Below are 25,291 nucleotides of genomic sequence, written 5' to 3'. Positions count from 1 at the left end.
CCAAGAACTTACCCGTACGGGGATTTATTTCACGTCACCCCCGCCTTTGAAACAGAGCACCCAGCTCTCAATTACATTCCCTTTCCCAAATCCTCGTCCTCATGATGTTGCTGTACAGTATTGACTCTCCGGCTGGAATGCTCCCCAATGCGAAAGTCATCCAGAGTCCACCAAGCCATCCATCTTCCTGTCTTTACTACAATTCCTGCCCAGTGTCATTTAGCAGTATCACTGGAGGATTACTTTTTCTTTAATTTTTTAATGGTGATGAAGTAGGTTTGTTTTCATTGATATATTTGAAATGAAACATATCAATGAGAATTCCTCTTCAAAGAACTTGCCTTCATGAAAACACGTTTAAAATTTTTAACATGTCATCACTGGCCACCAAGAAATGTAATCCCCGATTCAATGTAATCCCCGAGAATAATAGATTCTCCTCTGATTCAGGCCTGGTGCCCATCCTCCAGACTCCATGCTCCTGGGGCTCTCTCCGCATCTCCAATAGCTTCTGTGGTTTGGAGCTGCCCCCAATTCCCTTGGCGTTTAGAACACTTGGAAGAGAGTTAAATTTTCTGCCTGTGCCGAGTGCCCCATGCACAATGTGAGCTCCGCGGTCATATGAAACATTCTGGACTGGTTGATGGAATTACCAAGAGCAGTTTCATACTTTATTGTTCAAGCCACATAACTCTGTCCTGATGTTATTACGTAAAGGAAGCACCCCTTCACAACTCAGGACTGTGAGTTCATATCCTTGGGATTTTTCCTTCTAATTCATGTACTCAGTCTTGGACCTTAGACTAGCCAAAGATGACAAAGATACCATTGAAAAGAACTTATCCTAAGTTCCCGTTCTCCAAAATCTGTTCTTTTTTTAAAACCTTTTGTCTCTATATCCTGTAGGGACTTTGTGCGTTCACTAGCCTGCCACTCAGTGTCCCCTGCTCCGCCATCAGTGCTCCATTCTACCTGTCCTCCGTCCTACCTGTCCTCCTTCCTACCTGTCCTCCTGCCTAGAGCACTGGGGTGCCAGACAGATTTAAAACTGGGGCATTGAGGGTAGTTCTACGAGGGAGAGCTCAGAGGCAAGTTCAGTCCAGGGCTTGAGCAGCAGTGACCTAGTCCTTGTGGACGGGGGAGCCCCATGAAAGAGATTTTTGAGGATAAGGGAGTAGGAATTGGGGACTCACGGGCAGGGGGAGAAAGAGGAGATCTCATCTGTTTCTCTCACGACTACCTTTTAAAATACTAATATAAGGACTTCCCTGGCGGCACAGCGGTTAAGAATCCACCTGCCAATGCAGGGGACACAGGTTCGAGCCCCGGTCCAGGAAGATTCCACATGCCGTGGAGCAACTAAGCCTGTGCACCACAACTACTGAGCCTGTGCTCTAGAGCCCACGAGCCACAACTACTGAGCCTGCATGTCACAACTACTGAAGCGCGCGCCAGGAGCCCGTTCCCTGCAACAAGAGAAAGCCCGCGTGCAGCAACAAAGAACCTACGCAGCCAAAAATCAATCAATCAATAAAAATTTATATAAAAAATAAAATACTAATATATTTTCCATTATAAAAATAATCTGGGCTCCTCCTCCCATCCCACGACTGTCTGGTGTCTTTTCTTCTAATTGTTTCTTCTTTTTTATTTTTTTCCTATGCTACATTTATATTCTTTGTTTTGCTGAAAAGTATATACCATAATTATGTCTGATTTTCATCGTTGAGCATTTTCTTATGTTAGTAAAATAGTTCATGTTTTCATGATTAGTATTTGATGGTTGCATAATATTTCATCAGAAAACTATGGTATGGTTACATGATTTAGCAAATAAAAATCAACTTCAGGTAAACGACAGATCGTTTTATTAGTATATGAATGTCTGATGTGAAATTTCCAATGCAAAATTTGGGACATACTTATTTATCTGAGATTCAGATTGAACTGGGCATCCTGTATTTTATCTTGCCATCTTACAAAGTCTCATATTACTTATACAGTTCCTAGCTGTTGAACATTGAGATGTTTTCAGTGATGCAATGGACATCTTTGGGCATAAAATTTCTAATTCTGAATTACTTCCTTGGGCGGCTTGTTAGAAGTAGAATTACCCTGAGGAGATGAGTATTTTCTTCCCCAAGACTTTGCAAACCTATTGCCAAATCACTTTTTAAAAAGGTTATAGCAATTTATGGTCCCACCAGTGGCGTCTAAGAGTGCTTCATCCCCGCGCCCTTGCTGACATTATCGTCACTTAAATACTCCTCTGCTATTTCGGCAGGCAAATCATGATATACCGTTTTCATCTCTGATTACTAATGAAGTTCACATTTTTTGTTTATGAGGCTTTCTCTCCATGACCTGATTTTTAAAATTTCTGCCACTGCCTCCTGATTTCTCTGTCCCTATTTTGCATCGCTTTGAAGTCATAAGGAAGATGTCTTATTTTTATTTATTTACTCATTTTTACTCAGCCACTGGGGCTGGAACCCCGTCCCCAGGCTCAGGTTCCAGGAAGAATTCTGCACAATCACCATCAGCCTACCTGCCAACCCACCCACTGTCTGACATGAAAGCTTCCTAGGACTTCTAAATTGCATTTCCAATAAATCAACGACAAAGCATAGAATAGTGATTTTATTCTGAGCCTGCAGAATAAGTTTCTTTTCACAGCTCTCCCCCATTTCTGTTTCTAGTGTATGATTGGTTTCAAATACAGCTTCCATAAATACCTGCATTTAATCTACCCGTAAAAACCCACCACTCTGCTCTAGAGGGTTCCGCTGAGTTCACGTGGGCAGTCATGCTGCAGAGCGTCCGCTATGCTTCTTCTCTAAAGATACTGGCCCCCATGGATGGGACTCCTTTCCAAAGGAAAGGGGGAGCCTTTCTGTGAAATTTGACAGGCATATTACCTCTTTCCTGGTGGGATCTAAAACTTCAGCTTAGAAAAAGGCTGACATAGCAAGATTTGCTTCCTCTAAGAAAGACTGAACAGTACAAATTGCTTCTGGAACATTTCCTTAAGTTAAGTAAAGAGCACATTTGCACCTGCTGGCCTTTTGACCTCTAACTCATGGCAATGACCTGCCTCTGACCCTTTCTGTGGGCTACTCCAATTAGTCCCCATTACAGTTAAATAAGAGGCCATTTGGTTGCCCTTTCTGTGATGTTCTCATCCAAAGAGAAGGCTTCCCGACCGGCCATTTAAGTATTCCCAGGACTTGCTTTATGGAAATTGCTACGTTCTCTTCAGTTTTTCATTTTATGCATCGTGTCAGTTCTCCTAGCCTTTGCCTTGCATGAATTTTCAGCATTACATGGCACTCTGCTCCCTAAATTGAGTATGTCCACGTCACCTGTTCAAGTATCTGGCCAGACTCCTGATGCTCTAGTTTTTTTTCCATTAATGTTACTCAGTGTGCATGTCCTTTGCATTTTCAGGACTGCTCTGGGGTCTTCTTTTCTTCCACTTTCAACTTGATATCTTAAGTGCAGTACATATGTCTATTGCTTTGAATTATACATAGCTAGCTTTGTGATTTCAATGATTCTAATTTGTAAGTCCCTATTCTTTAACCCTTTTGACCTGCAGAGAATTAATCTGAGCCCCTGTTAGGTGAACCTTGACTGATGTAGGCCTTTTCTTGCTCTAGAAAAGCTCCCTGTCTAGGACGCTGGAGTCCAGGTCACAGCCACCTCGGTCAGGGTAGAAATTGGGACACTGTCTATGGCCGCCTTTCCATTTCCTCATCCTCTTCCCAGCTTACTCTGATGACCACAGAAGTGCATGAAGTCTCTACTTCATGTTGGCCATTGTCAGTGACCTCAGATTTCTCAGAAAAAGAATTAAAATGCCTATCTGGATAAGAGGAAAATTAGCTCAGCTGCTAAGCACCCACCTTGTAGCTGGTGTGCTGGGTTCACAGCCGGTTTTCCATATTCTCATCGAGAGGGGAACACCACTCAGCCTCAGTTTTACTGCCTATAAAATGGGACGAGATGAGAATCTGTGGTGTGATTGAATGAGGCCATGGTTCTAATGGCCTCAGCACAGCGCCTGACATATTGCAATTGGTCAACGTGTAAAATTATGAAGACTGTTATCCCAAAGGTGGCATCTCATGAGGAGTAAAGAAGATACAAAGGTGGCTTCTCTTGAGCTCAGCGGGATGCCAAATATTTACATATTTCAAAAGTGTATACTCATAAATAGACATTTTACCATTTTACGAATCATTCCTCCAAAGGAAAACAAGCATTATTTAGCTCTTTCCCTGAACACCAACTTGAAATCTAAATTTCAGCAATTATCATCATTCATAAATAGTTTACATTTCTGGGCAAATGGAAGATACCTTATTATCATTATTTTATTTGTTCAACTTACGTAATGCATCCTCTGAGGACCCATTTGGAAGCATATATGTATATTATAGATATAAAATGGATCCGAAAAAATTTTGGACTTTAACATTTCACTGTAGAGCATGCATTTGAAATGAGTACAAGGGATATTTAGGCATTCAAATACATTGCTAGTAAAACAGTTAGTAAAAGAATGCAATTTGTGAGCTCATTTAATAAGGCAAAATTAAGGACATGTCTCAAAGTATATCTCATCCTATAATTTTACCAGACTTGTGCTGGTTTAATGGGAGAAAATATATGTCCTCTGTTTCTTGAAATATCGTTACTTTAGGGGAAAATATTTAAAAGCAAAGAAGTCTTTTAGGGAATTGTTAGCCGTGAACCCCAGAAGTGATACGTTGCAGTTAATGGCAGTGGGACTGCTTCACCCCCTGCTCCCCCGCTAGACCAAATCCCCCTTAGTGTGTCTGCACACACACACACACACACACAGGTGCACAGACCTGCACACGCAAACGCGTCCACACGCACAGCCACTTGCATGCTGGGCACTTCTGTTGCTAGGTGCTCTGGCCCCTCAGTTTCTCCATGTCTTGATTTTGTTTGGTGGTTTCTTTTTTCCCCTTCTTTTCCTTTCCTGCCAGCTCTGTCTGGTATGAGAAATTCCCGTCTCTCCCACTTCACATTCTGATGAGGCTGCTTTCCTCCTCACATGCTTCTGGTGGAGGAGAAGTGAGCCATAACTCACTGTGGAGTCGGTGGCTGTTGCCTCCAAATTGGCCAAGGGGGACAGAGGCAGATTTTGAGAAATAAAAGTCCTCTCTTTGCCACAGCCCGGGAGCAGGGGCTGCACACACGCTTGGCCTGATAACAGGGGCAGCAACTTTCCAGGGAACACAACGCAGTGGTGGCGGTTTCGAGCCTGTCTTTCATTGCACATATTTAATGCGAGAATATTTCAAGCTTGTTTTTTCCAGACTGGACAGTCATGTATCAGGAAACATTTAATGTAGTTAGAAGGAAATGTAGCAAAAGAAAAGATGGTGAGGCTGGAGTGACCGGTCACTTAGCTGGCCAGCCTGGCACATGGCTTCTCCCTGATGGGCTTTGATCCCAGACTCTTAGTTTACATCAGTTTCTCCCATGAGTGTTGTTGTCTCCTCATCTAATTGTATCTTTTGATTTGTCTACAGGGAAACTTCGTGGCCTGTATGACAGCTATTTTACGACAAATGGAAGATTATCATTATGCCCATTTGATCAAGACTTTTGGGAAAATGAGGACCGACGTGGTGGTGAGTGTAACTTTGACTTTCTATAACTGTGTTTTGAGGCCAGCATTTTAGGCAAAACGCTGCTGTAAGTATTTCCATTTTCAATACGATTTTGGACTTGCCTCCACTTGATTTCAGAAGCCACCAGGGATGGTCTAACTTAAAGGCGTGTCTGTAAGAAGATAAGGGTCATGATACAGACTCTCTCCTCGTGCTGACCTGGGGAGTGACTCAGGGTGTCAGCCGAGAAAAATCCCTTTGCTTTTTTCTTTTCTCTCCCATGCTTTGTGGTCACGGAAAATTTGGAGATGTTACCCATGGAGAGTCTGTCATTAACTGCTGTTCATTTATTGATTGGCTTTCAATAGCAGAAGCCAGGGAGCATTTTCAGCCTTAAATTGTGCTCTGTTATTAATTAGCTCTAGTCACGGAAGCTCATTAGCATTTCTCGAAATAATTCTCTAGTCATCCTCAGTGAGACTATGATACAACTTGATTAGGAGACGTACAGAGGGGAACTTAGGAGCTCTGTCCCTAACAAGCTGACATCGCAGGGCCATACAGCAGATGTCTTCTGCGAAGCCGCAGCCAATGTGTCTGCAGAGTTTCTGAGTAGATGTCTACCTCGGCTCTCCTGTCTGGGAACACAGACTCCATTTCTGGGGCCCCTAGATTCCTATAGACTACAGCAAGTTCTACTAGCATTTCCAGAACAAGGTTGGTTGCACTTTACATCAGTCTTATTAAGGGATAGAGACAATGCATTTAAGGCTTTTTTCCAAAGGATTAATTCTAATTAAAAAAACTACCTTATTAACTGTTGCTGCTATATGTGTGTGTGCGTGCATATGTATATTTAAATTTTATATATATATAATATTTAATATTATAATAAATAATAATAAATATATGTATTTAAATTTCTAAAGATACAAAAATGGATTTATACCTTAAAATCATAGCAATTTTCCTTAAATAAAAGTCAAGGAGCAAGAATGTGTGTGTATGTGTTTGTGTGTGTCTGTGTTTAGTCTTCTTTAAAAATATTAACGAGCAGTTTAATGTAGGACTATACTCATGCGTGTAACATATAGCACATGTGATTATATCCTGTGATTCTTCAGCAGTCATGGCATAGTGGAATCAGATTTGCCATGTGAAACATTTCATGCCTCATGTTTGATCAGGGGAAGGATAGTTGTAGCTGAACCTTTATGAACAATTTCCTAGACAACACTTCAGGCTGGATAATAAACCTTTCAGAATGAGAAGCATTACCTGTGCTGAAAACTTAGGACTCCATTTAATTATTTGCCCTTTATCAGAATAGTCACATGATCAAAATCATACGATTCATGCAAACTGTTAAAAATATTTAATCTGAATTATTCAGTGCTGCTGTGGATAGGGAAGCTTCAACGTATTGTGAAAAGCGATTATACAAAATAGTGTTTAAAAAATGACTGTAATTTGCTGAATTCCAAGTGTGTACCCTCTCTCCTTGCACAGAGTAGATCATCAGATACTTGTTGCATGTTGTGGTCCTGATTTCCCAAGGGATTTTGGTTCCTTAGACACAGTAGTTCAGAACATCAATTATTTGCAGACAATTTGATTTCCATTATAAAATGGCATTTGTGGTTTGGATATCATGAATTCATACTGCAAGGATTGTAAACCTTTTTAAATTGTTGTTAATCTGTCAGAACCTTTGTAAAATGTGTTCCTATCTATTAACTATACATAGAGAGTATTTGACTATTTTTCTACTTGGACAAATGCTCACAAAAATGAAAGATCATTTTGTGTTAAATAATTGGAAGTTTATTAGTAATGCAGTGTACGAATAGCCTAGACCATTTTCTCAAGACTACTTCCTTGTAAGAAGTGCTACTTCAGGTTTTCAAATTTAGCTCTTTTTTGGTTGGATGAGTCATTCCCATACAAAATCTCAGTTATTATCAACACCAAAGTCACAGGCCTCAGAACTGGTACTTTTACAGTCTCTCAAATGACCCTTTGGACCCCAAGACAGTGAAAGGATGGACCACAGCATGAAACGGAAAGACTAATCCAAGAGAGGAAAAGGGTGGGCATGTTTGGCTCAAAACTCTCTCATAATAGAGACAGTCCCTTTAGGGTGGTGAGCCATGAGGGGTCTTTAAGTTCTTCTGCAGTGGAGATGCTGGCCTGCAGAAGGGGCTGCTAGCTGTCTTGTGTCCAAGTTACTGAAGCCGGACCACAGGTGGAGAACTTACTCAGTGTCCGTAGTAAGATCAGAGGTGACGAGGAGTACTCTGGACCTTCGGGAAGCCTGTACTCTTGACACTTGTCCCAACTTCCCACTAAATGGCCATAAAGGAATGTTTGTGGAGTGACTGAGTGAATAATGACGTATCCAAGAACAGTGCAGGTGGAAGTAACGCTTATTGGTTACAGGTTGAGTGAATGCAGGATACAGGACAGCGAAGGTTGAGAGAACCAGGCTGTGGGGTCCCTCTCGTCTCCAAGGAGGACCCAGGGGCAGACACAGGCTACCGTGCATTCCCCCCTCTTTCTGTGGCCTCTCCCAGTCCTGTCCAGTTGTAGGTTATGTAGGGAAGCTGGTCAGGCAGAGCTCTGAGCTCGCAGCGTCCTCTTCCTGGGTTACCCTCCTGCCTCCGTTCAGCTTCCATCCCAACCCCTGCTGGGAACCCCTCCCGGACACCTGCCTTGACCTCACCTGGCGGCTATCGCCCCCTGCCCCTTCCCTTGTACCTCGTCCATCCCAGTCAACCATCAGCCTGTGCTGGGGTGGTCCAGAGTGACTCCTCACAAATGGAAAGTGGTGAAGATGCTCACGGGGATTCTGAAAGCAAGAATATTTGCCAGGTGACTGTCCTTGCCTAGGAAACATGCTGCTGTTGGGCAGGCCTGGTCTTAAAGAGCCTTGATCTCCATGTGAAATGGCCACCAAAGGGTGATCCGCAAGCCTGTGTAGAGAACGTCATGAGTAGGAGGGGGAGCCTTGCTCTGCACATCTGTTTCTTTACTTCTTGTGACCATTCCTCGTAGATGAAGCTTTACTGAAGACTGTCTCCACTGGATGATGAGTTTGGGGGTGCAGAATCCTTTTATAGTGAGTTCACTCAATAGCTATTTATTGGAGACTGACTTTGTGTTAACAGGTGGAGGAAGTGACAGCAGGCAGTGCAGACGGGTCTTGCTCTCGTGGTCCCCAGTCTAGTGGAGAATATCACAGGTCATCAGGGAGTCTTTCAAATAACCCAGGTTATCCATGCTCCAGAAGAATGATCCCTGTAAAGCAGCCAGACTGGACTGAGTCGGGTGGTCGGTAGCCTTCTTTGCAAAGGAGAGGATTGTGGACTATCGAGGAATAGAAGAAAGAGCACTGTAGGTGGTAGAGCAGCAAGGGTACTGGGGGTGAGGTGCAGCCGGAGAGGTGCTGGGGCATCAAACTGCACAGGGCCCCATTGGTCACGCTAAGAGGCTTTGTGTTTTTCTGCTTGTTCGGTTTCCGTTTCTGTATCATTTATTTACCGTTTTTCCCTTAATTATTTTAAAATTATTTTTAAAGCATTTTTTTTGAGTAAACTTTTTATTTTGAGAAAATTGTAGAGTCACATGCAGCTGGAAGAAATAATACAGAGCATCCCTGTATTCTTTACCCAGTTTATCCCAATAGTGGCATCTTGCAAAACTATAGAGCAATGTCAAAATCAGAATGTTGACGGTGTTACAGTTCACTGATCTCACGTTGATTCTCTCCATTTTGCTTGAATTCTTTGCTCTATTTATCTTGAAAAATTTCAAACATACAGAAAAGCTGAAAGAATAGTACAATGAAAACCATTATTCCTGTCACCTGAATTCATCAGTTGCAAGCACTTTGCCATGTTTGCCTCCCCTGTATCTCTATGTACCTCTTTCTATGTAGCCAAATCCCATAAGTATGTGAGAAACATGTTAGTGGTTCAGCAAATATCTCTCAAGGTTGAAGACGGTAGTCAGTGGCCTTAATGACCTTCCAGAACATAACAATCATCTCTTCATACCATCTGTATTCAGATTTCTCCTCAGTTCTCCCCAGTCTTTGCTGTATTTCATTATCGGCTTTCTCAAATCTGCATCTAGTCCAGATTCACACGTCGTATTTGGTTATCTCTCATTAATCTCTTCTTTTTTCTAGAATAAGTTCATCACCTTGTTTTTCCTTCCCATTCATGGCATTGCTTTTTAAAATTTTATTTCACTTTTATTCATTTTATTTTTTTGAAGGGATAAAGTCATTAGCTTTGCAGACTTTCACCCATTCTGGAATTTTTGATTGCTGCCTTGTGTGCAGATTTGTTGCTGCAAATTCCTGTGTCCTGCAAACTGGAAGCTTGATCTAAAATTCACGTTCACCCTTTTGGCAAGCGGAATAGAAGTTGGTGTTAGGCATTCCCTGGTGTGTCTGTTGGGAGTCTGGGAATGCCAGGCTGACCACCACTGATGATGCTGGGTTTGATCACTTGGTTGAGAGGGAGTAACTGCCAGATCTCTCTGTTGTGAAGATACATGCCCCTTAAAGATTATCATGTAATCTTTGGGTAATACTTCGGCATCTGCAGAAAACTGCAAAGGTCCTATCCTCTAGCAATCTTTCATCTGATAAGTTTAGCATATATTGAGGGTCCTTGTGTGAAACAGTTATTTCTTTGACTTAAGAGAATGGTGACTTCCTACTTCTGAGAATCAAGACTCTTTGGCTTTAATCTAGGAACACTGGGAAGCCCCTGAGGCCGTGGCTTCAGTGGGAGACTGGGGGAAGTGTTGGTGCCCTGATCAGATTTGTAATTTGAAAAGGTCACTCTGGGTGAAGTGTGGGGACCAAGAGAGACAAGAGTGACCATAGGTAGATGGGCTAGGATTCCCCGCTGGTAGTCCAGGTGAAAAAGGATGGTCAGTTATCCAAGTGGGTGGGGATAGAGATGGACAGAAGCAGATGGTTTTAGAAGAAGATTTTGCCTGTGGAACACACTGATGGCTCTTGATAGAGCTGTCCTGTTATTATATGGAGCATCTTGTGAATAATCAAACTACAAATGCAGCAGGGATGGATCGATCATGAAAAGATGAGATTTTCACAAAATATCTCATGTTAATCGTCCAGCTCCCCTCTTTGCCTTGGAGATAGCAGTGGTGATAGTCTGTTCAGCCTCATCGGCCGTTCTAGGCAAATGCAGTGGTGGGGACCACCACCCTGGCTAGTAAATTATGCAGACCGACAGGGAAGCCTTGCAAAACCTCAAATCCGACAATCTGCAGCATTTTGTTTGATCAGCAAAGTACCGACATTTAACAGCTGAGCCATACTAATGAAGTATGGGACTGTGTTTCCTAGAGGGAAAAAAAAAAAAAAAGGAATTGGGAAAGTATGCTTCTCTTCTAGAATAATAAAAACCAGACCCTGTATCTCAGTTATTAGGCTTTGAGGAGTGATCAGCGAGAAAGCCAGCAATTTCATGCAAATAGAGATGTGACTAAATCACGGCACTCAGCCGGCAAAGTAGACAACCTGGTCATTAAAATGTGAAACTCTTGACAAAGTGGGGAAACTGAAGGAGTGAAGTATGAATTTCAGTAATTAAACTGGGGAGAGAAACTGTTCCTTGTGTCAGGGGGCACCTAGAACACCCCTGCTCACAAGCCCTGCTGGTCAGGGCTCCTGTGGGCAGAGTTTGGAGGACGTGGAACTGACGTTTCCCTCTTGACTCTGCCCGGGATCCTAACCTCTCCTGCACTGGAGGCCTCTGTTGTAAAAAGGGTGATCACGATCTCTCCTTGAGTTTTTATTCATGGGAGGAGGCTCGACAAACCCCTCCCAAGGCAGAGATGACTCGCTGTAACCTGGCATTGCTGTTACGGTTGCAGAGGAAGCATCTTTGAACATTGGCTTATTGCTGCTGTCAGATGGAACTGGTGTCTCTGTGAAAGAAGTTCTTGGGTAGAACTTTGTGCTGGCAATTGCTTTCTTGGCTGCATAAATTCTGTTTTCCACCTTGGTCCTCACAGCCATTGTACCTAATTATGAATCAGTAGATTAAATAAATGAGAAACATCCACTCTATTTGACCATCTCTGACTATGACCTCATTTTCCTACATGAATTCTCAGTTGCCTGTCCCCTTCCCACCCAGATCTTGAGGGAGCATGCATCCCGGACTACCGGGATATGTGCTTTTCAGGATAACCACTTGTTTTGTTCAGGTTAGCTCAGAATAAGCACTAAACTGTCAGATTCAAGAAATTCTCTTAATTCTGACAGGCACATAGTGGACCCACTAGGAAAGGGGAACCCCTTCCCGATGCCAGGAGCGGTCTAATTGGCCAGGAAGCAAGGTCGGGCAACAGGGAACCACTCGTGAAATTCAGGGACCATCTAGGCGACAACAGAGGCATAACTGAGGAGCTTATGGATTTGAGGATGCCACATAAAAGAGTCTGGCAATGCGACCGCATGCTCAAATGGTTTACTGGGAGCTGAATAGGTGCAGATGGTCAGGAGTTCCTGTTTGAGCCTTTCAGCTGTTAAATTACATAAGAAAAAGGAAAGGATAATAATACCGCATATTCAACCCAGTGGGCCCTGTTCATAATGAAAAATCTCTGTAGAGTAAATATAAGACATAGTTACAACCTGCATGTTATGTTTGTTTAAAAAGGTTTCTTTAAGCAGAAAGAGTGTGACTATGTATTTGTAACCTTTGGGGATTTACTCTTTGTGACTCATATATATGCCCAAGGAGTATCTTTTACTATGTCCTTGACAAAGTTCTCCAGGACAGGAGGTGCTCAGGCAAACAGAAAGGCAGAAGTGTAATACATACCTCCTGTGAAATACATCTTCATTACTTTTTCGTATGTTCTCATTCAGTTAAAAGAAAAAAAAAAGTCATTTATATTGTAATTATTCCAGGGGGCATTGGTTTTCACCTTTTTCTGGGTGGGTTGTTTCAATGTTCTCTTTTTTATTTCAGGATTTCCTGATGGAAACATTCATCATGTTTAAGAACCTCATTGGGAAGAATGTCTACCCTTTCGACTGGGTGATCATGAACATGATGCAGAATAAGTGAGTACGGGGGAAGGCTCTCCTTGACGAGGTGCCTGATTCATGTCTGGTGGGAATGGAGGTGTTGCCTGGATACCATGGGGGCTCCCACAATGTACAGGGTGCGCCCCCTTCTGTGATGCAGATGGTCCTTTGGAGAAATGGGCCTGGAGATTGGGTGCTTTCCTTATGCCAGCACAGGCTCTGGGGCTGAGAACTTGGGCTCTGCCCCCTGGAGAAAACAAACATGAATGTGATCCGCCTTTCCCTTCATCTTTGTCAAGGGCATCAGTTTGCCATCTGATCTTAACCATGTGTGTTTGTTACCCAAAGCGATTCTCAGCTCTGTGGGAGTTTTTTGAAAAGTGTTTGCATTTCACATATTTCAGCTTAAAAAAATCATGAGCATTTTCATCATACTTATTAAATATTAAACACGTGCCTTGTTCATCATCTTCCTGTGAGGGCTGTTGGTTAATTTTCTAGCACTTGGGTTTTATAATTTCTGTAAGCGCCAACAAAGATCATGGGGTTCTCAATCACATGTGGTTTCTAGAAGGAATTTCTGTTGACTTCTTTTTTCTGCTTCTTTCTTTTTGCAATTTTTATGGAGATAATTGTAGGTTCATAGTCAGTGCCATGGTAAGAAGTAAAACAGGAGATCTTGTGTACAATTTACCCAGTTTTCCTTGATGATAACATTTTGTAAAACCTTGTAAAACCGTAGCACCAAACTACAACCAGGGAACTGACATTGATACAGTTTTCCCATCTTCTTCAGATTTTCCCAGCTTGACTTGTACTCATTAGTGTTTATGTTTAGTTTCTTGCAATTTTTTTCACATGCTTGTGTTCTCAAATCCACCCTCATGGTGAAAACACTGAACATTGCCTTCACCACAGGGGTCCCTCCGGTTCCCCATTTGTGACCCTCCCCCTTCCCTAATCCCTGGCAACCACTAATTTGTTCTCTGTTTCTAAAATTTTGTCATTTCAAAAATGTTATATCAATGGAATCATACAGGCTGTAACCTTTTGGGATGATTGGCTTTTTTTCTTTCACTCTGCCTAATTCCCTGGAGACTCATTTAGGTTCCCGTATCAGTGGTTTGTTCCTTTTCATTGCTGAGTTAGTGTTCCCTAGTATGGATGTTACCACAGGTGGTTTAACCATTTTTACTGTTGAAGGACGTCTAGACTATTTCCAGTTTGGGGCTATTACAAATATATCTGCTACGAACGTTCCTGTACAGGTTTTTGTGTGAACTTAAGTCTTCATTTCTCTGGCACAACCGTCCTGGGATGCAAATGCTGGATTGCATGCTAATCATATGTTTAGTTTTGGAAGAAACTGCCAAACTCTGCCATTCTCCATTCCCACGAGCCACGTAAGAGAGACCCAGTTTCTCTGCATCCTCGCCAGCATTTGCTGTTGTCACCATTTTTCATTTTAGCCCTTCTGGTACACGTGTACGATGTCTCGTTGTGGTTTTCATTTACGTTTTCCCTGATGTCTTCGCCTCTTCTTAATGGTTTGTCCACCCTGTGGATAAATTCATAGCAGCAAGGGCCTTTCCCTTTGCCTGTTGTGGTGACGCTCCTTTCCAGGACAGCAGGGATGGATTCGGCCCTGGGTACCATAAGCCGCAGGTTCTGTGCAGGCCTCCGCTAGGGCTGAGCCGAAGTAAGTGTTGTCCATCTTAAGTCATACGTTGCTGTGGCTGAAGCCTCCTTGCTCACATCGGACAACATCTGAGAATTAAGTGGAGAGGCTTGGGAGGGAGCGGCATCTCACAGCTGGAGATGTAAACGTGGCCCGGCGCTCACAGCAGGGGTCCTGGCCTTGGCCTCTTGCATTTCCACCTGTTCTCTCTTGGGATCTGTATCCTCACCCAGAAAGTGAGGAACTTAAAGCACGAGGAGTTTCTTCCTTTTTCTCTGTCGGGATTAACTTTTGTGAGTGACGATTTAGAATGCATCTAGCGAGCTGCAGTGTTCATGTTTTTAGTGGCCTGTTTTCAACAAACAACAAACAAAACCCGCTGTCCTGGATCTACAGGAAGACTCGGGCTCTCCTTGCTCTGCTGGATGCTGTAGCTGAAAACGACAGACCCGTCCTTGCCGTCTAGCAGTGAAATAACTCGGGACCTCTGCATTTAACTAGACCCGGCAGATAAACTTGCCACGTCAGTAGTGAAACCACGACGCCGTTACTCCACTGAGTAGAACTAAAGGCGGCCACTGAGTCAGGCAGCCGGGCGGCCCCGGGTGTGGTCGGGAGGCGGGCGTGTGGACGCATGACCCCGCATGTGGACTTCACCTGTGCTGCATCTCCCCTGCAGAGTGGCCGTGTCCTGGCACCCAGGCTGTGCATTCCACACCCTGGGGACAAGGGTGGGAGAGGGCTGCTCCTGCAACGTCAGATGCCATCTGTCCTCAGAAGTTGTGTGACTTGGGGACCCCAGTCCCAGGGGTCCCACCGAGGTAAACTGTCACCCCATTGAGGAGGATGCAGCCACACTTTACTTTGATGCTATTTTGATGACGATGGAGAGTCTGTTTTCAGTTATACCCTTACGGTTGCATCATAGCCTCTTCCTGCTACTGCGTCCTCTGCCTTCTCCTGCCAACACTGAGGTATCTGATCGTCACACCAGACCTGCACGTGGGCAAAAGCCACGTGCTCTGTGACTCAAAGCACGGAGCGCAGCCCTCAGAGTTTCCTTCTCCGGAGACCCTGTCCAGCTTCTCCCAGGATGTTCTGTAGTTCCCGGGGTGAGGATGTGGCTTGACCCGTGCTTGCTGGAATTGTGCGTTCCCTGCACTCCAGAGCCGGCCTCATCCCTGCATTCCTCCTCACGTGCCACTCTGCAGGGTGCAGCCACGTGACAGAGATGCAGGTGTGCCGTGGCATCTCCACCAACCCAAGCCTTTGCGTCTCAGCCACAGGGAGGAGAGCTGTTTGTTCGTAGGGAAAGGCAGCTCTGCAAGGCAGAAGCCCCAGTTTGTTGTGTCCTCTTAAAGGCAGATGCCGGAGACTTCTGAGGATAAAGTCTTGTGTCGACGATGATGGAATTAGGGTCTGGAGCCAGAAGTCCATCCTATTATCTTGGGCAGTATGCTCGTAGGCTGCAGCCCTAAAAGACATCTCCATAAAGGAGGAAACACTCAGAATGTAAAATCCCTGTGGTTTCTTTTATGTTGTGCATGAAATGTACGGAGCTGTCTCATCAAGAATTCTGGTACTCTGAGGACAAGTCTTCCAGCTGACAGCGTTTCTTCCATCAGAACGTCCCAAGCAGGAGCTGTGTCTGTGTATGCCTCTGTGTGTGTGTGTGTGTGTGTGTGTGTGTGTGTGTGTGTGTGTGTGTGTGGTATGTGTGCATGCACATGTATATGGACGTTTGTGCATGTGTGTGGTTGTGTGTGCATGCACATGTGTGTATGTGTCTGTGTACGTGTGTGTGGGTTTGTTGATACCAAGTAAAGACCTTTTTTTTTTTTTTTTGCCACACTGCGCAGCTTGTGGGATTTTAGTTCCCCAACCAGGGATTGAACCCAGGCCCTAGCAGTGAGAGCGCCGAGTCCTAACCACTGGACCACCAGGGAGTTCCCTAAACTTTTATTTTCAGAGGTTCTGACTCTGAGAAGCTGCAGCCAATCTGCCTTCCTCTCACAGCTGACACACTTTGCAGGCACAAGGTCCCCAGCCACAGGGAGTAGCAGAAGAGTAGGCCATGAAGGAGGCATTTTAGACTCTGATCAAAGTTGGGGCTGTGAGGGACTTCCCTGGTGGCACAGTGGTTAAGAATCCGCCTGCCAACGCAGAGGACACGGGTTTGATCCCTGGTCCGGGAAGATCCCACATGCCGCGGAGCAACTAAGCCCGTGCGCCACAACTACTGAGCCTGCGCTCTAGAGCCCACGAGCCACAGCTACTGAGCCCGCGTGCCTAGAGCCCGTGCTCCGCAACAAGAGAAGCCACCGCTCGCCGCAACTAGAGAAAACCCGTACGCAGCAGCGAAGACCCAACACAACCAAAAATAAATAAATAAGTCAATAAATAAATAAATAAATAAATAAAAAGTTGGGGCTGTGATCATTGTAATTTTCTTTCTTACATCTTACTGCCTTAAAACGCTGCCCCCTCTGTTGAATAAACAATATTGGGTTTTAGAAGCTGAATCGGTTAGGTGGTTGAGGAAGATACTGCCTCCATGCAGCCAACTAGGTAACACTTAAAGCTGTCTTAAGACATCTGGTTGGTGACCCTTTAGTTTTCTTTAACATCCTTGTTTAAATGCCAGTTTCAGAGAGGAGGGTTTATCTCCTTTTTCATTTAACACACGCATTCTTTGTGATGTGTTGTGCGTTTTCATCCTCAGGCTAAGGGTGAGCTGAAACGTATGCTTTCCACGTGCCAAGCACTTCTGGGGGGAGACTACAAGTCATCATGTCTCAGCAGCACTCTGAGACAGCTGTTGTTTTTATGCCCACTTTACAGATGGGAAAGTTGAGGCACAAAGGTTTCTTTTTTTTTTTTTTAAGAAATTCACGTTCTTTTTTATTTATTTATTTATTTATTTATGACTGTGTTGAGTCTTCGTTTCTGTGCGAGGGCTTTCTCTAGTTGCGGCAAGTGGGGACCACTCTTCATCGCGGTGCGCGGGCCTCTCACCATCGCGGCCTCTCTTGTTGCGGAGCACAGGCTCCAGACGCGCAGGCGCAGTAATTGTGGCTCACGGGCCCAGTTGCTCCGTGGCATGTGGGATCTTCCCAGACCAGGGCTCGAACCCGTGTCCCCTGCATTGGCAGGCAGATTCTCAACCACTGCGCCACCAGGGAAGCCCCAAAGCTTTCTTAAGTTGCCAAAAAACACACAGCTGGGAGGTTATAGGGCCAGTATTTAAAGAGCCCGTAGCCTAAAACCACCCTGCTACCTTGAGTATGCCTCCTGTTTTCCAAAGAGAGTATTTTGTTTTGTTTTTAATCCTTATGTCTTTAAAACACAACTTTTCTGCAAGATTTACTACTTACCTGAGTGAATTTTAAGCACAGAAGTCAAGATGTTCCTACTTAGCTTTTTGCAGCCATTAAAAGTATATGCTGTTACAGAGGATCACATCCATTACTTAGCTTTATGGAGTCCTGCTGTGAACTTTTAGGACAGAATCTCACTAATATCTTAATAAAATAATTTCCCATAGAAATTACATAGGTACCATATAACACTGTTTCTTTGTCGTTATCTATTTGCCCCTTTTTATTCCTATGACTTAAGAGCTTGATATCTTACATGCTGCCAGAGTTGTCTCTTCCTGCTCCACTCCTCCTGGCATGCATCAGAGGATGTTTCCTTGCCTCCTTGGGATAAGCAGTAATTCCCAGAAGTTTCCAGAGTCTGTATCTAAGTTTTAATGGCACAGCTGGACATGCATTTTTACCACCTACAGCTTAGAAATTGACAAGATCAGCCTCTACGGCCCCTTAAATATTTGTGTGCTTGTTCAGCTTTGCCTCTGCAGATGGACTGTTCTTCAATTCGTGGGGCCTGGATGCTGTCTTTAATTACATTTTACATTAATTTTGGGGCAACAACTTGTAAATCAGGAATCAAATTTATAGGATATAATGAATATCCCAAAGGACAGTAGTCACTTGGTTGCTGTATTCAAGATAGTAAGTGATTGGCAATGGCCTGACGTTATAACTCTGCTCTAGGATATACTAGTGTCAGACGGCGAGATGACATTTAAGATAAGCACAGTTCAGATATAGTAGACGTGTACTTGTGTGTTAGCATCCAGAAGTGCTATTTAATCTGCCCAGAGGGAAGCAAATGCTAAGTTTCCATTTAAGATCTCAGGTGGTTTTGGAAGCATAGACCACTGTTGGCAGATAAGTGCTGGTCGCCATTCTTGAACTTCTATCAGCTAAAATGTTCAGGTTTACAGTTTGTGGTGTGTGTAGCCTAGTCTACTGTTGAAGAATTATGCTGTGGCTCTCTTAGAGTTCTCTCTGGTTGTTAACACAAACGTGACCACTTAGTTGCATTTCTATGTCTTTCTTCCGGTCGTAGGGCTTGAATTCATCCCAGTAGAGTGTTTGTGCACCAATAATCCTGACTAGAAGTTTAAGGCATAGGAGTGACTTGGTAGGAAATGAGTCTGTTGGTTTGACTGAGTTCCTTTTTCACCTTGAAGGAAGCATTTGTTATTCACTGCTTTTATTTACTTGCAGAAGACATTTCTACTGTGTGCCATGGGGTTAAAAACAGGGGCAGGATTGAGTATAATTTTCAGATTTTTAGAATTAGACTTTCTTATTCATGTGGACTGCAGAACATGGGATAAAACCTTTCTTACATTTGTCCACCCTTCAGAGTTGCAGAAGAATTTTAAAAACTCAGTTACCCTGATTCAGCTTCTCACTAGGTCTTGTTGCTTGTGTCCTCTTCTCTTAGGATGAAAAATAAATTAAACCATCATTTTTACTTCCTCAGAGCTCTCATGGTTTACAACTCTGATTATCAGTGTTTTCCAGTGTCCTCTTTTGGTGTAGATTTTGTGTCTCATTCTCTTTGGTTTTGTCCATGTTAAGCTGGGGCCTAAAGGAGGTTATATTTATAATTTGTTTTTTAATATCCTACACACATTTATAACAGAACTTGGTATATTTTACAAGTAAGGATTCCTAGACTGTGAGTATAAAATAGACCATGTAGGGGCTTCCCTGGTGGCGCAGTGGTTGAGAATCTGCCTGCCAATGCAGGGGACACGGGTTCAAGCCCTGGTCTGGGAAGATCCCACATGCCGCGGAGCAACTAGGCCCGTGAGCCACAACTACTGAGCCTGCGCGACTGGAGCCTGTGCTCCGCAACAAGAGAGGCCGCGATAGTGAGAGGCCCGCGCACCGCGATGAGGAGTGGCCCCCGCTCGCCGCAACTAGAGAAAGCCCTCGCACAGAAACGAAGACCCAACACAGCCAAAAATAAACAAATAAATAAATTAGTTTTTAAAAAAAAAAAAAAAAAAAATAGACCATGTAAAGCCATAGAGAAAACTGGAAGTTTTTTAGAAGCCAAAATACTTGAAGCTGCCTGGGAGACAGAGCACGAAGGAAAATATAATGGATTGCAAAATTCTCACTGGGTGATAAAAAAGATTCTTGCAGTTTGTCAGGAGAGACTGGCAACTTATGGTGGAGATCCTTATATATGACATACTGAGCAAAAGAATATCACATTGAAGGAATCAGTTGAGAACTCAAAATTGTGCCCACAGAAAATGGAAGACATTATTTTTATTTCAATTTTGAGATGCTTAAGATGTTACTGGTCAGCATGTTGACCATGAACAGTTGGTCATCATTGGACCTGGCCTAAAGACTAGCTTCTCAAACGTAGTGGATTTTGCTGAGCTGCCCAATTTAGTCTTGTCTAGTTGTTGACCGTTCACATATTGGAGACCAACCCATCTAAACTATTGTCTGGTTTGACTTTACCTGAAGTCAAGGTTTCATCTTAAATTTGTACTTTCAAACACTGACATTTCTTCCCAGCTTGGAATTTATGAGATCGTACTGCTATTGATGTCACATGTCTGGGTGTTACTCGTTTTTTGATCATGGCCGTTTGAAGGCCGAACAGTCCAGGGTGATGGGAGCACAGTCTGCGTTCTCGATCGTCTTTGCATGGCAGTGTTGGCTGATTTCTACTCCTCTTCTCTCACCTGTGATTCAGGCATTTTTGGACCAGGGAGTGTTTTCCTCAGTCCATCAACACAGTGCATTATGTTTCCACCAACCTAATGCATACAATACATATTTACACACTTACAGCCACATATGGCTCCTTTCATTGGGTCAATTTTCCATGCATATTTTTGTAACTTAGCTATTTTTCTCCTGTAAAATATGGCATTTTTCCCACTGATAAGTAGTATTCATCAGATGTATCAGCATCCGGGAAGGCAAGCTCACGGCTGTTTCTGCCAAAATTAATTTGGCATATAGTCATGATAGGAAGGGTCCTTAAGACTTAGAAAGGGATTCCATCTTTGAGATGCCAGGTTTCTTAGACGTCGTGAAACTGCTCAGAAGGCAGATTTGCAGGGTAGGCTATCTGCAGGTATAGTGCCATTGGGTTTCATTGCTGTGGAAGAATTTTCGTCCTTGCCAGCTCTGTGCCTTGGGCTTAGATCAGAGAAAATGTACCATTTGCTCTCAGGAGAGAGGAAGGTAGGGGTCCCCACTTTCTGGGGACCGGCCTTAAGTACTGTGGCACTAGCCACAGCCAGAACAGATACCTAATGATCGAGTCTGGGAGGACAGCGTGTTTTGTTTCCAACTCAACCTCCTTTCCAGGAAACGCTGCTCCGGTGAAAGGGCATGGAGTTGAAATCTTTGTGTAAGTTAAAAGCATGGGTGTCAAGCATTTTGGGCTCAAGAGACTCTTGGATTATTTCTTCTCAACATCTTTTCTCCTTTCTTTGAAGCGTGGGGTTTTAGTTGATGTTGTTTTTAATTTATTTTTGAAAATAACTGGGTTCCTCTTGAGGTTTTGCATGTCCAATAACTTGACGGTTTTAAGCACACCTAAGTATCATTTTTTCCCTTGAAACAGTATACAGTAGCTGACATAAACACTGTCACAACCCCACTAGCTAAGGACCAAAAGGAAAAATATATATATTGTTTCTGAGTGAAGAAACAGGAATTCAAAGTCAGGATAATGAAAACATTCTGGAATGAAAATTTCCCTAGTGCTCAGCTTTGGCTCATACACTTCATAACATCACTCTTGGAACCTTAATCCTCTACAGGGAAATTGGGCTAAGTGGAGATGTTTTGCAGCTCAGACCCCAGTTTGCGGGCACTGAGGCCCAGGCCTGCTTCCGGATCGGGCCCGCTTGGGCTGCAGCTGAGCACATTTCTGGCCAGCCTCAGGGAGAAACACATGAGGTCTTCGTCTGAGGCAGAGGTGGCCATCGTGAAGCACCGAGATTCTAAGCCAGCTCTTGATTTGGATCGAGGAATGGTGCTCTGGACCCCACGGCAGGAAGAGGAGCCCACATGCACAGTGCTTTGCTATTAGTTGGAATTCTGTTTATCCTTTATGGCATTTTCATAAATTATTTTACCATTTTCCATACAGTTATTCTCTGGCATGGGTACTTTTGCTCTTTGCTTAATAATTAAGCTTGGCCTAAAATTAAAACAGATAATTCCAGATTTTACCTGGTTGTTGATAACCACTAATTTATTGCACATGGCGTAGATATTTTATACAGTTGGGTCTTATTCAAATGGCTTCTTTATTTAATTCCGAGATGAAAAATCAAAGTACTCTCCAAGGAATGGCAGTGATGAAGCACTCTTAGCCAGGACTCTCATTTAGGGAAGCGTGCTTTAGAGGAAGGTTTTGAAAGGGCAGAATCTGTTTAAGAATTCTCCGAGCCGGTGCCCACCTTGCTATGAGCTCCCGGCTGGTGTTGACGACGCCATCCTCCTGGCACTTAATGCTAGAGGATGTACTTCACTTTAGGAGGAATGAAGCCAAGTGCCCTCTCTATTTGCTGCATGAGACTGCTCTCAATGCAAAGCAAAATGGAGGAAATATATTTTATTACATTTATTATAGGTCGTATTCCGGATCTTTCCATATATTTTCCATATATTTCCATATATTTTTCCATATATTTTATTACATTTATTATAGGTCGTATTCCAGATCTTTCCATATATTTTCCATATATTTCCATATATTTTTCCATATATTTTATTATATTTATTATAGGTCGTATTCCAGATCTTTCCTATATTTATTATAGGTCGTATTCCAGATCTTTCCATGTATTTTCCATATATTTCCATATATTTTTCCATATATTTTATTATATTTATTATAGGTCATATTCCAGATCTTTCCATATATTTTCCATATATTTCCATATATTTTTCCATATATTTTATTATATTTATTATAGGTCGTATTCCAGATCTTTCCTATATTTATTATAGGTCATATTCCAGATCTTTCCATCCTAAAATTTTACCTCCAGTGTTCCTGGGACTTAGCAGACAGCGTGTGTAGCATGAGACCCTCTGGTGTGATGCTTTTAAGTCTAGAATGGGTGGAGGAGGAAGCCCATGATAACTGAATGCTTGCTGTGTTGCCAGCATTGTCTTAGGTATCTGTTCTGTGGTCCTCCACCTGGGGCGCTTTTCCCCCCTAGAGAACATTCGGCAAATGTCCAGACACAACTTGCTATCACGGTGCGGACTACTGGCATCTTGTGGGGAGAATCCAGTGATGCTGCTAAACATCCTTCCGTGTACGTGAGAGTCACACCTGCTGCAAAGAATCATCCCCCCCATGTCAACTATGTCCCCATTTTATGGATGAAAAAACTGAGTCTCAGTAATGTTAAGTAATTAATAGAAATACATGTCATCCATTTCAGTGATCCTCTTTTCTTTATTTCCGCTTTTGTCAGCCACCTTCTCTGTTGCATGACCCCAGCAAAGACAGGAGCCTTTACCATAAATAATAGCCGCCGTCCACTGACGATGCCAGGGCTGAGCTTTCCTGTAGAGGGTGAGGATTGGAGGCGGTTTTCCCCAAGATGCCCTGCCAGGTGCTGCAGCTTCACAGAAGATCCCTGTGGGCGTGGCTCAGGTTCACGTGACAATGAGAGTAAGTCACACTGATAAGAATTTAGATCCCAGGGGTGCCCTTCTAGTGCCTGGCACATAGGACATGTGTGGAAAATATTAGCAAGTGTCTCTTATGGGGGAGTTACGGCTTTTGTTTTTGTTTTGTTTTAGATTCCACATACAAGTGAGATCATACAGTGTTTGTCTTTTTCTGTCTGACTTACTTCACTTAGCATAATGCCTTCAAGGTCCATCCATGTTTTCACAAATGACAGGGTTTATACAATGTTATTGTATATACAGTAACATTCTATTGTATATATACACCACATCTTTTTTATCCATGCATCCTTGAACCTTGTTTCAGGGATGTGTGTTGCTGATATCTTTTCTTACTCAGTGAGTCCTTTTTTTTTTTTACCCCCTCTTAAGAGTGGTGTTTGTGGGTTGACATTAAAATGTTTTATTTGAAAAAATTTATTTTAAAAAAATCTTTAAGGACTCTTGCAGAAGGAAACCGAGGGGACTTCCTGCTGGTCAGTTGGTCCTAACAAGCATGGTGACCATCCAAATAGCGGGGCTTAACATATTTTCTATATGGAAGCTCCGTGAAATGCAGTTTTTGACATGAAAACATCTTGAAGATTGAACATGGAATTACACCATTATTTATCAAGCTCTTGTTCTTCTCTAGACACAAGATGGGAAATAAAGTTGAGTAATATTTTATCTCCATCTTCAGCTTGACAGTGGAATACTTAAAAAAAAAATTCACATATGTGGTACATTTGCAGGTGTATAAAGAAATGATAATACTGTTAGTATAATTTCTCCATGGACTCAGAATGTTAGGTTCGTGATGGTTTCTTTTGTGCATGACCCTTGGACGCTGCATTGTGGGAAATCACTCATCATCTCAGTGATGCTCGGAGTTTGGTGTCACTGTCCAGCGCATAGTAGGTGCTGAACAAACAGTGGCTGAGTAACTGCCTGACTGAAAAGAATGAATGTCGATAGGGAATGTTCTTATTACAAAGTCAGCTGATAAAACACATGACATACTCTTGTAGTGGTTCTTTTCCAGGAATGAAACACAGTTACCCTTGTTATTTTTGGGTCCACAAAGAAATAATTCCAGATGTAGATATACAATAAACAAATGATTAGCTAGTGAATAGCTATTAGCTAATGAATTTCCTTAATTGAAGGTGTTCTGAATGTACCACAGAAATGTATGAGGGAGACCCGTGTTTGTACGTACGAGCCAGCCTCTGACTGCAGGTCTGTAAGCTGCTGTCTGCTGGCTGCTGTCTGCTGGAGCTTGCTGTTTCTTCTTAACCTTTCCAGTGAGACTTCAGAGGAGGGTTTTACTTAATACCGTGCCTGTCAAATTCCCAGAGCTGCAAGTAAATTGAAAATACAAATTATATTGAAAAGTGAAATATTTTGTTATTCTACATTTGGTTGATTTAGGAAGAAAATGAACTCTGACAGCTTGCTCTTTTCATTTCATTGGCTTCTAATGGTTCCAAACAAAAGCCCCATAGCCAAAGCCTTTTCCCGCATTGCTGTATCAGAGATGCCGTGAGCCCTTCTCTCTGCTCAAGACCCAGTGTCCGCTGACTCCATGTCTTAGGTACACAGGATCTTAGGAAGGGATAGAAAGTGCTAAATGTTAATATTTGTGAATATAAATACTAACCATCCCTGGAGCACTCCAGCTGTCTGACCCGTGGGTAGCTTTTTAGCACTTACCACTTTTTTCAGCTTTCAATCCATTTTTCATATGCAGAGATGATCTTTTCCCCATTTTTTTCTGAATTGTTGCCATTGCATCCCTAACATGGGGCTGTTTGGGATGCAGAGGTTTGGGAGAGGAGGTTAGGAGAGC

General features: G+C 43.1%; 1 protein-coding gene across 3 annotated transcripts in view; it reads left to right on the top strand.

Annotated features, from left to right (window-relative positions):
• Positions 1–25,291, top strand: part of DOCK1 (dedicator of cytokinesis 1) — a 534,315-nt gene that overhangs the window by 321,116 nt on the left and 187,908 nt on the right. For all 3 annotated transcript variants that reach the window (XM_082423165.1, XM_082423166.1, XM_082423167.1), the window contains exons 28-29: positions 5,568–5,669; positions 12,671–12,765. In XM_082423165.1, the coding sequence (XP_082279291.1) occupies positions 5,568–5,669; positions 12,671–12,765 (197 nt within the window). The remainder of the gene's footprint in view (positions 1–5,567; positions 5,670–12,670; positions 12,766–25,291) is intronic.

The sequence above is a fragment of the Balaenoptera physalus genome (assembly GCF_965194825.1).
Source record: "Balaenoptera physalus genome assembly, chromosome: 14".
Taxonomy (NCBI): domain Eukaryota; kingdom Metazoa; phylum Chordata; class Mammalia; order Artiodactyla; family Balaenopteridae; genus Balaenoptera; species Balaenoptera physalus.
This window is presented reverse-complemented; position numbering and strand designations above follow the sequence as displayed.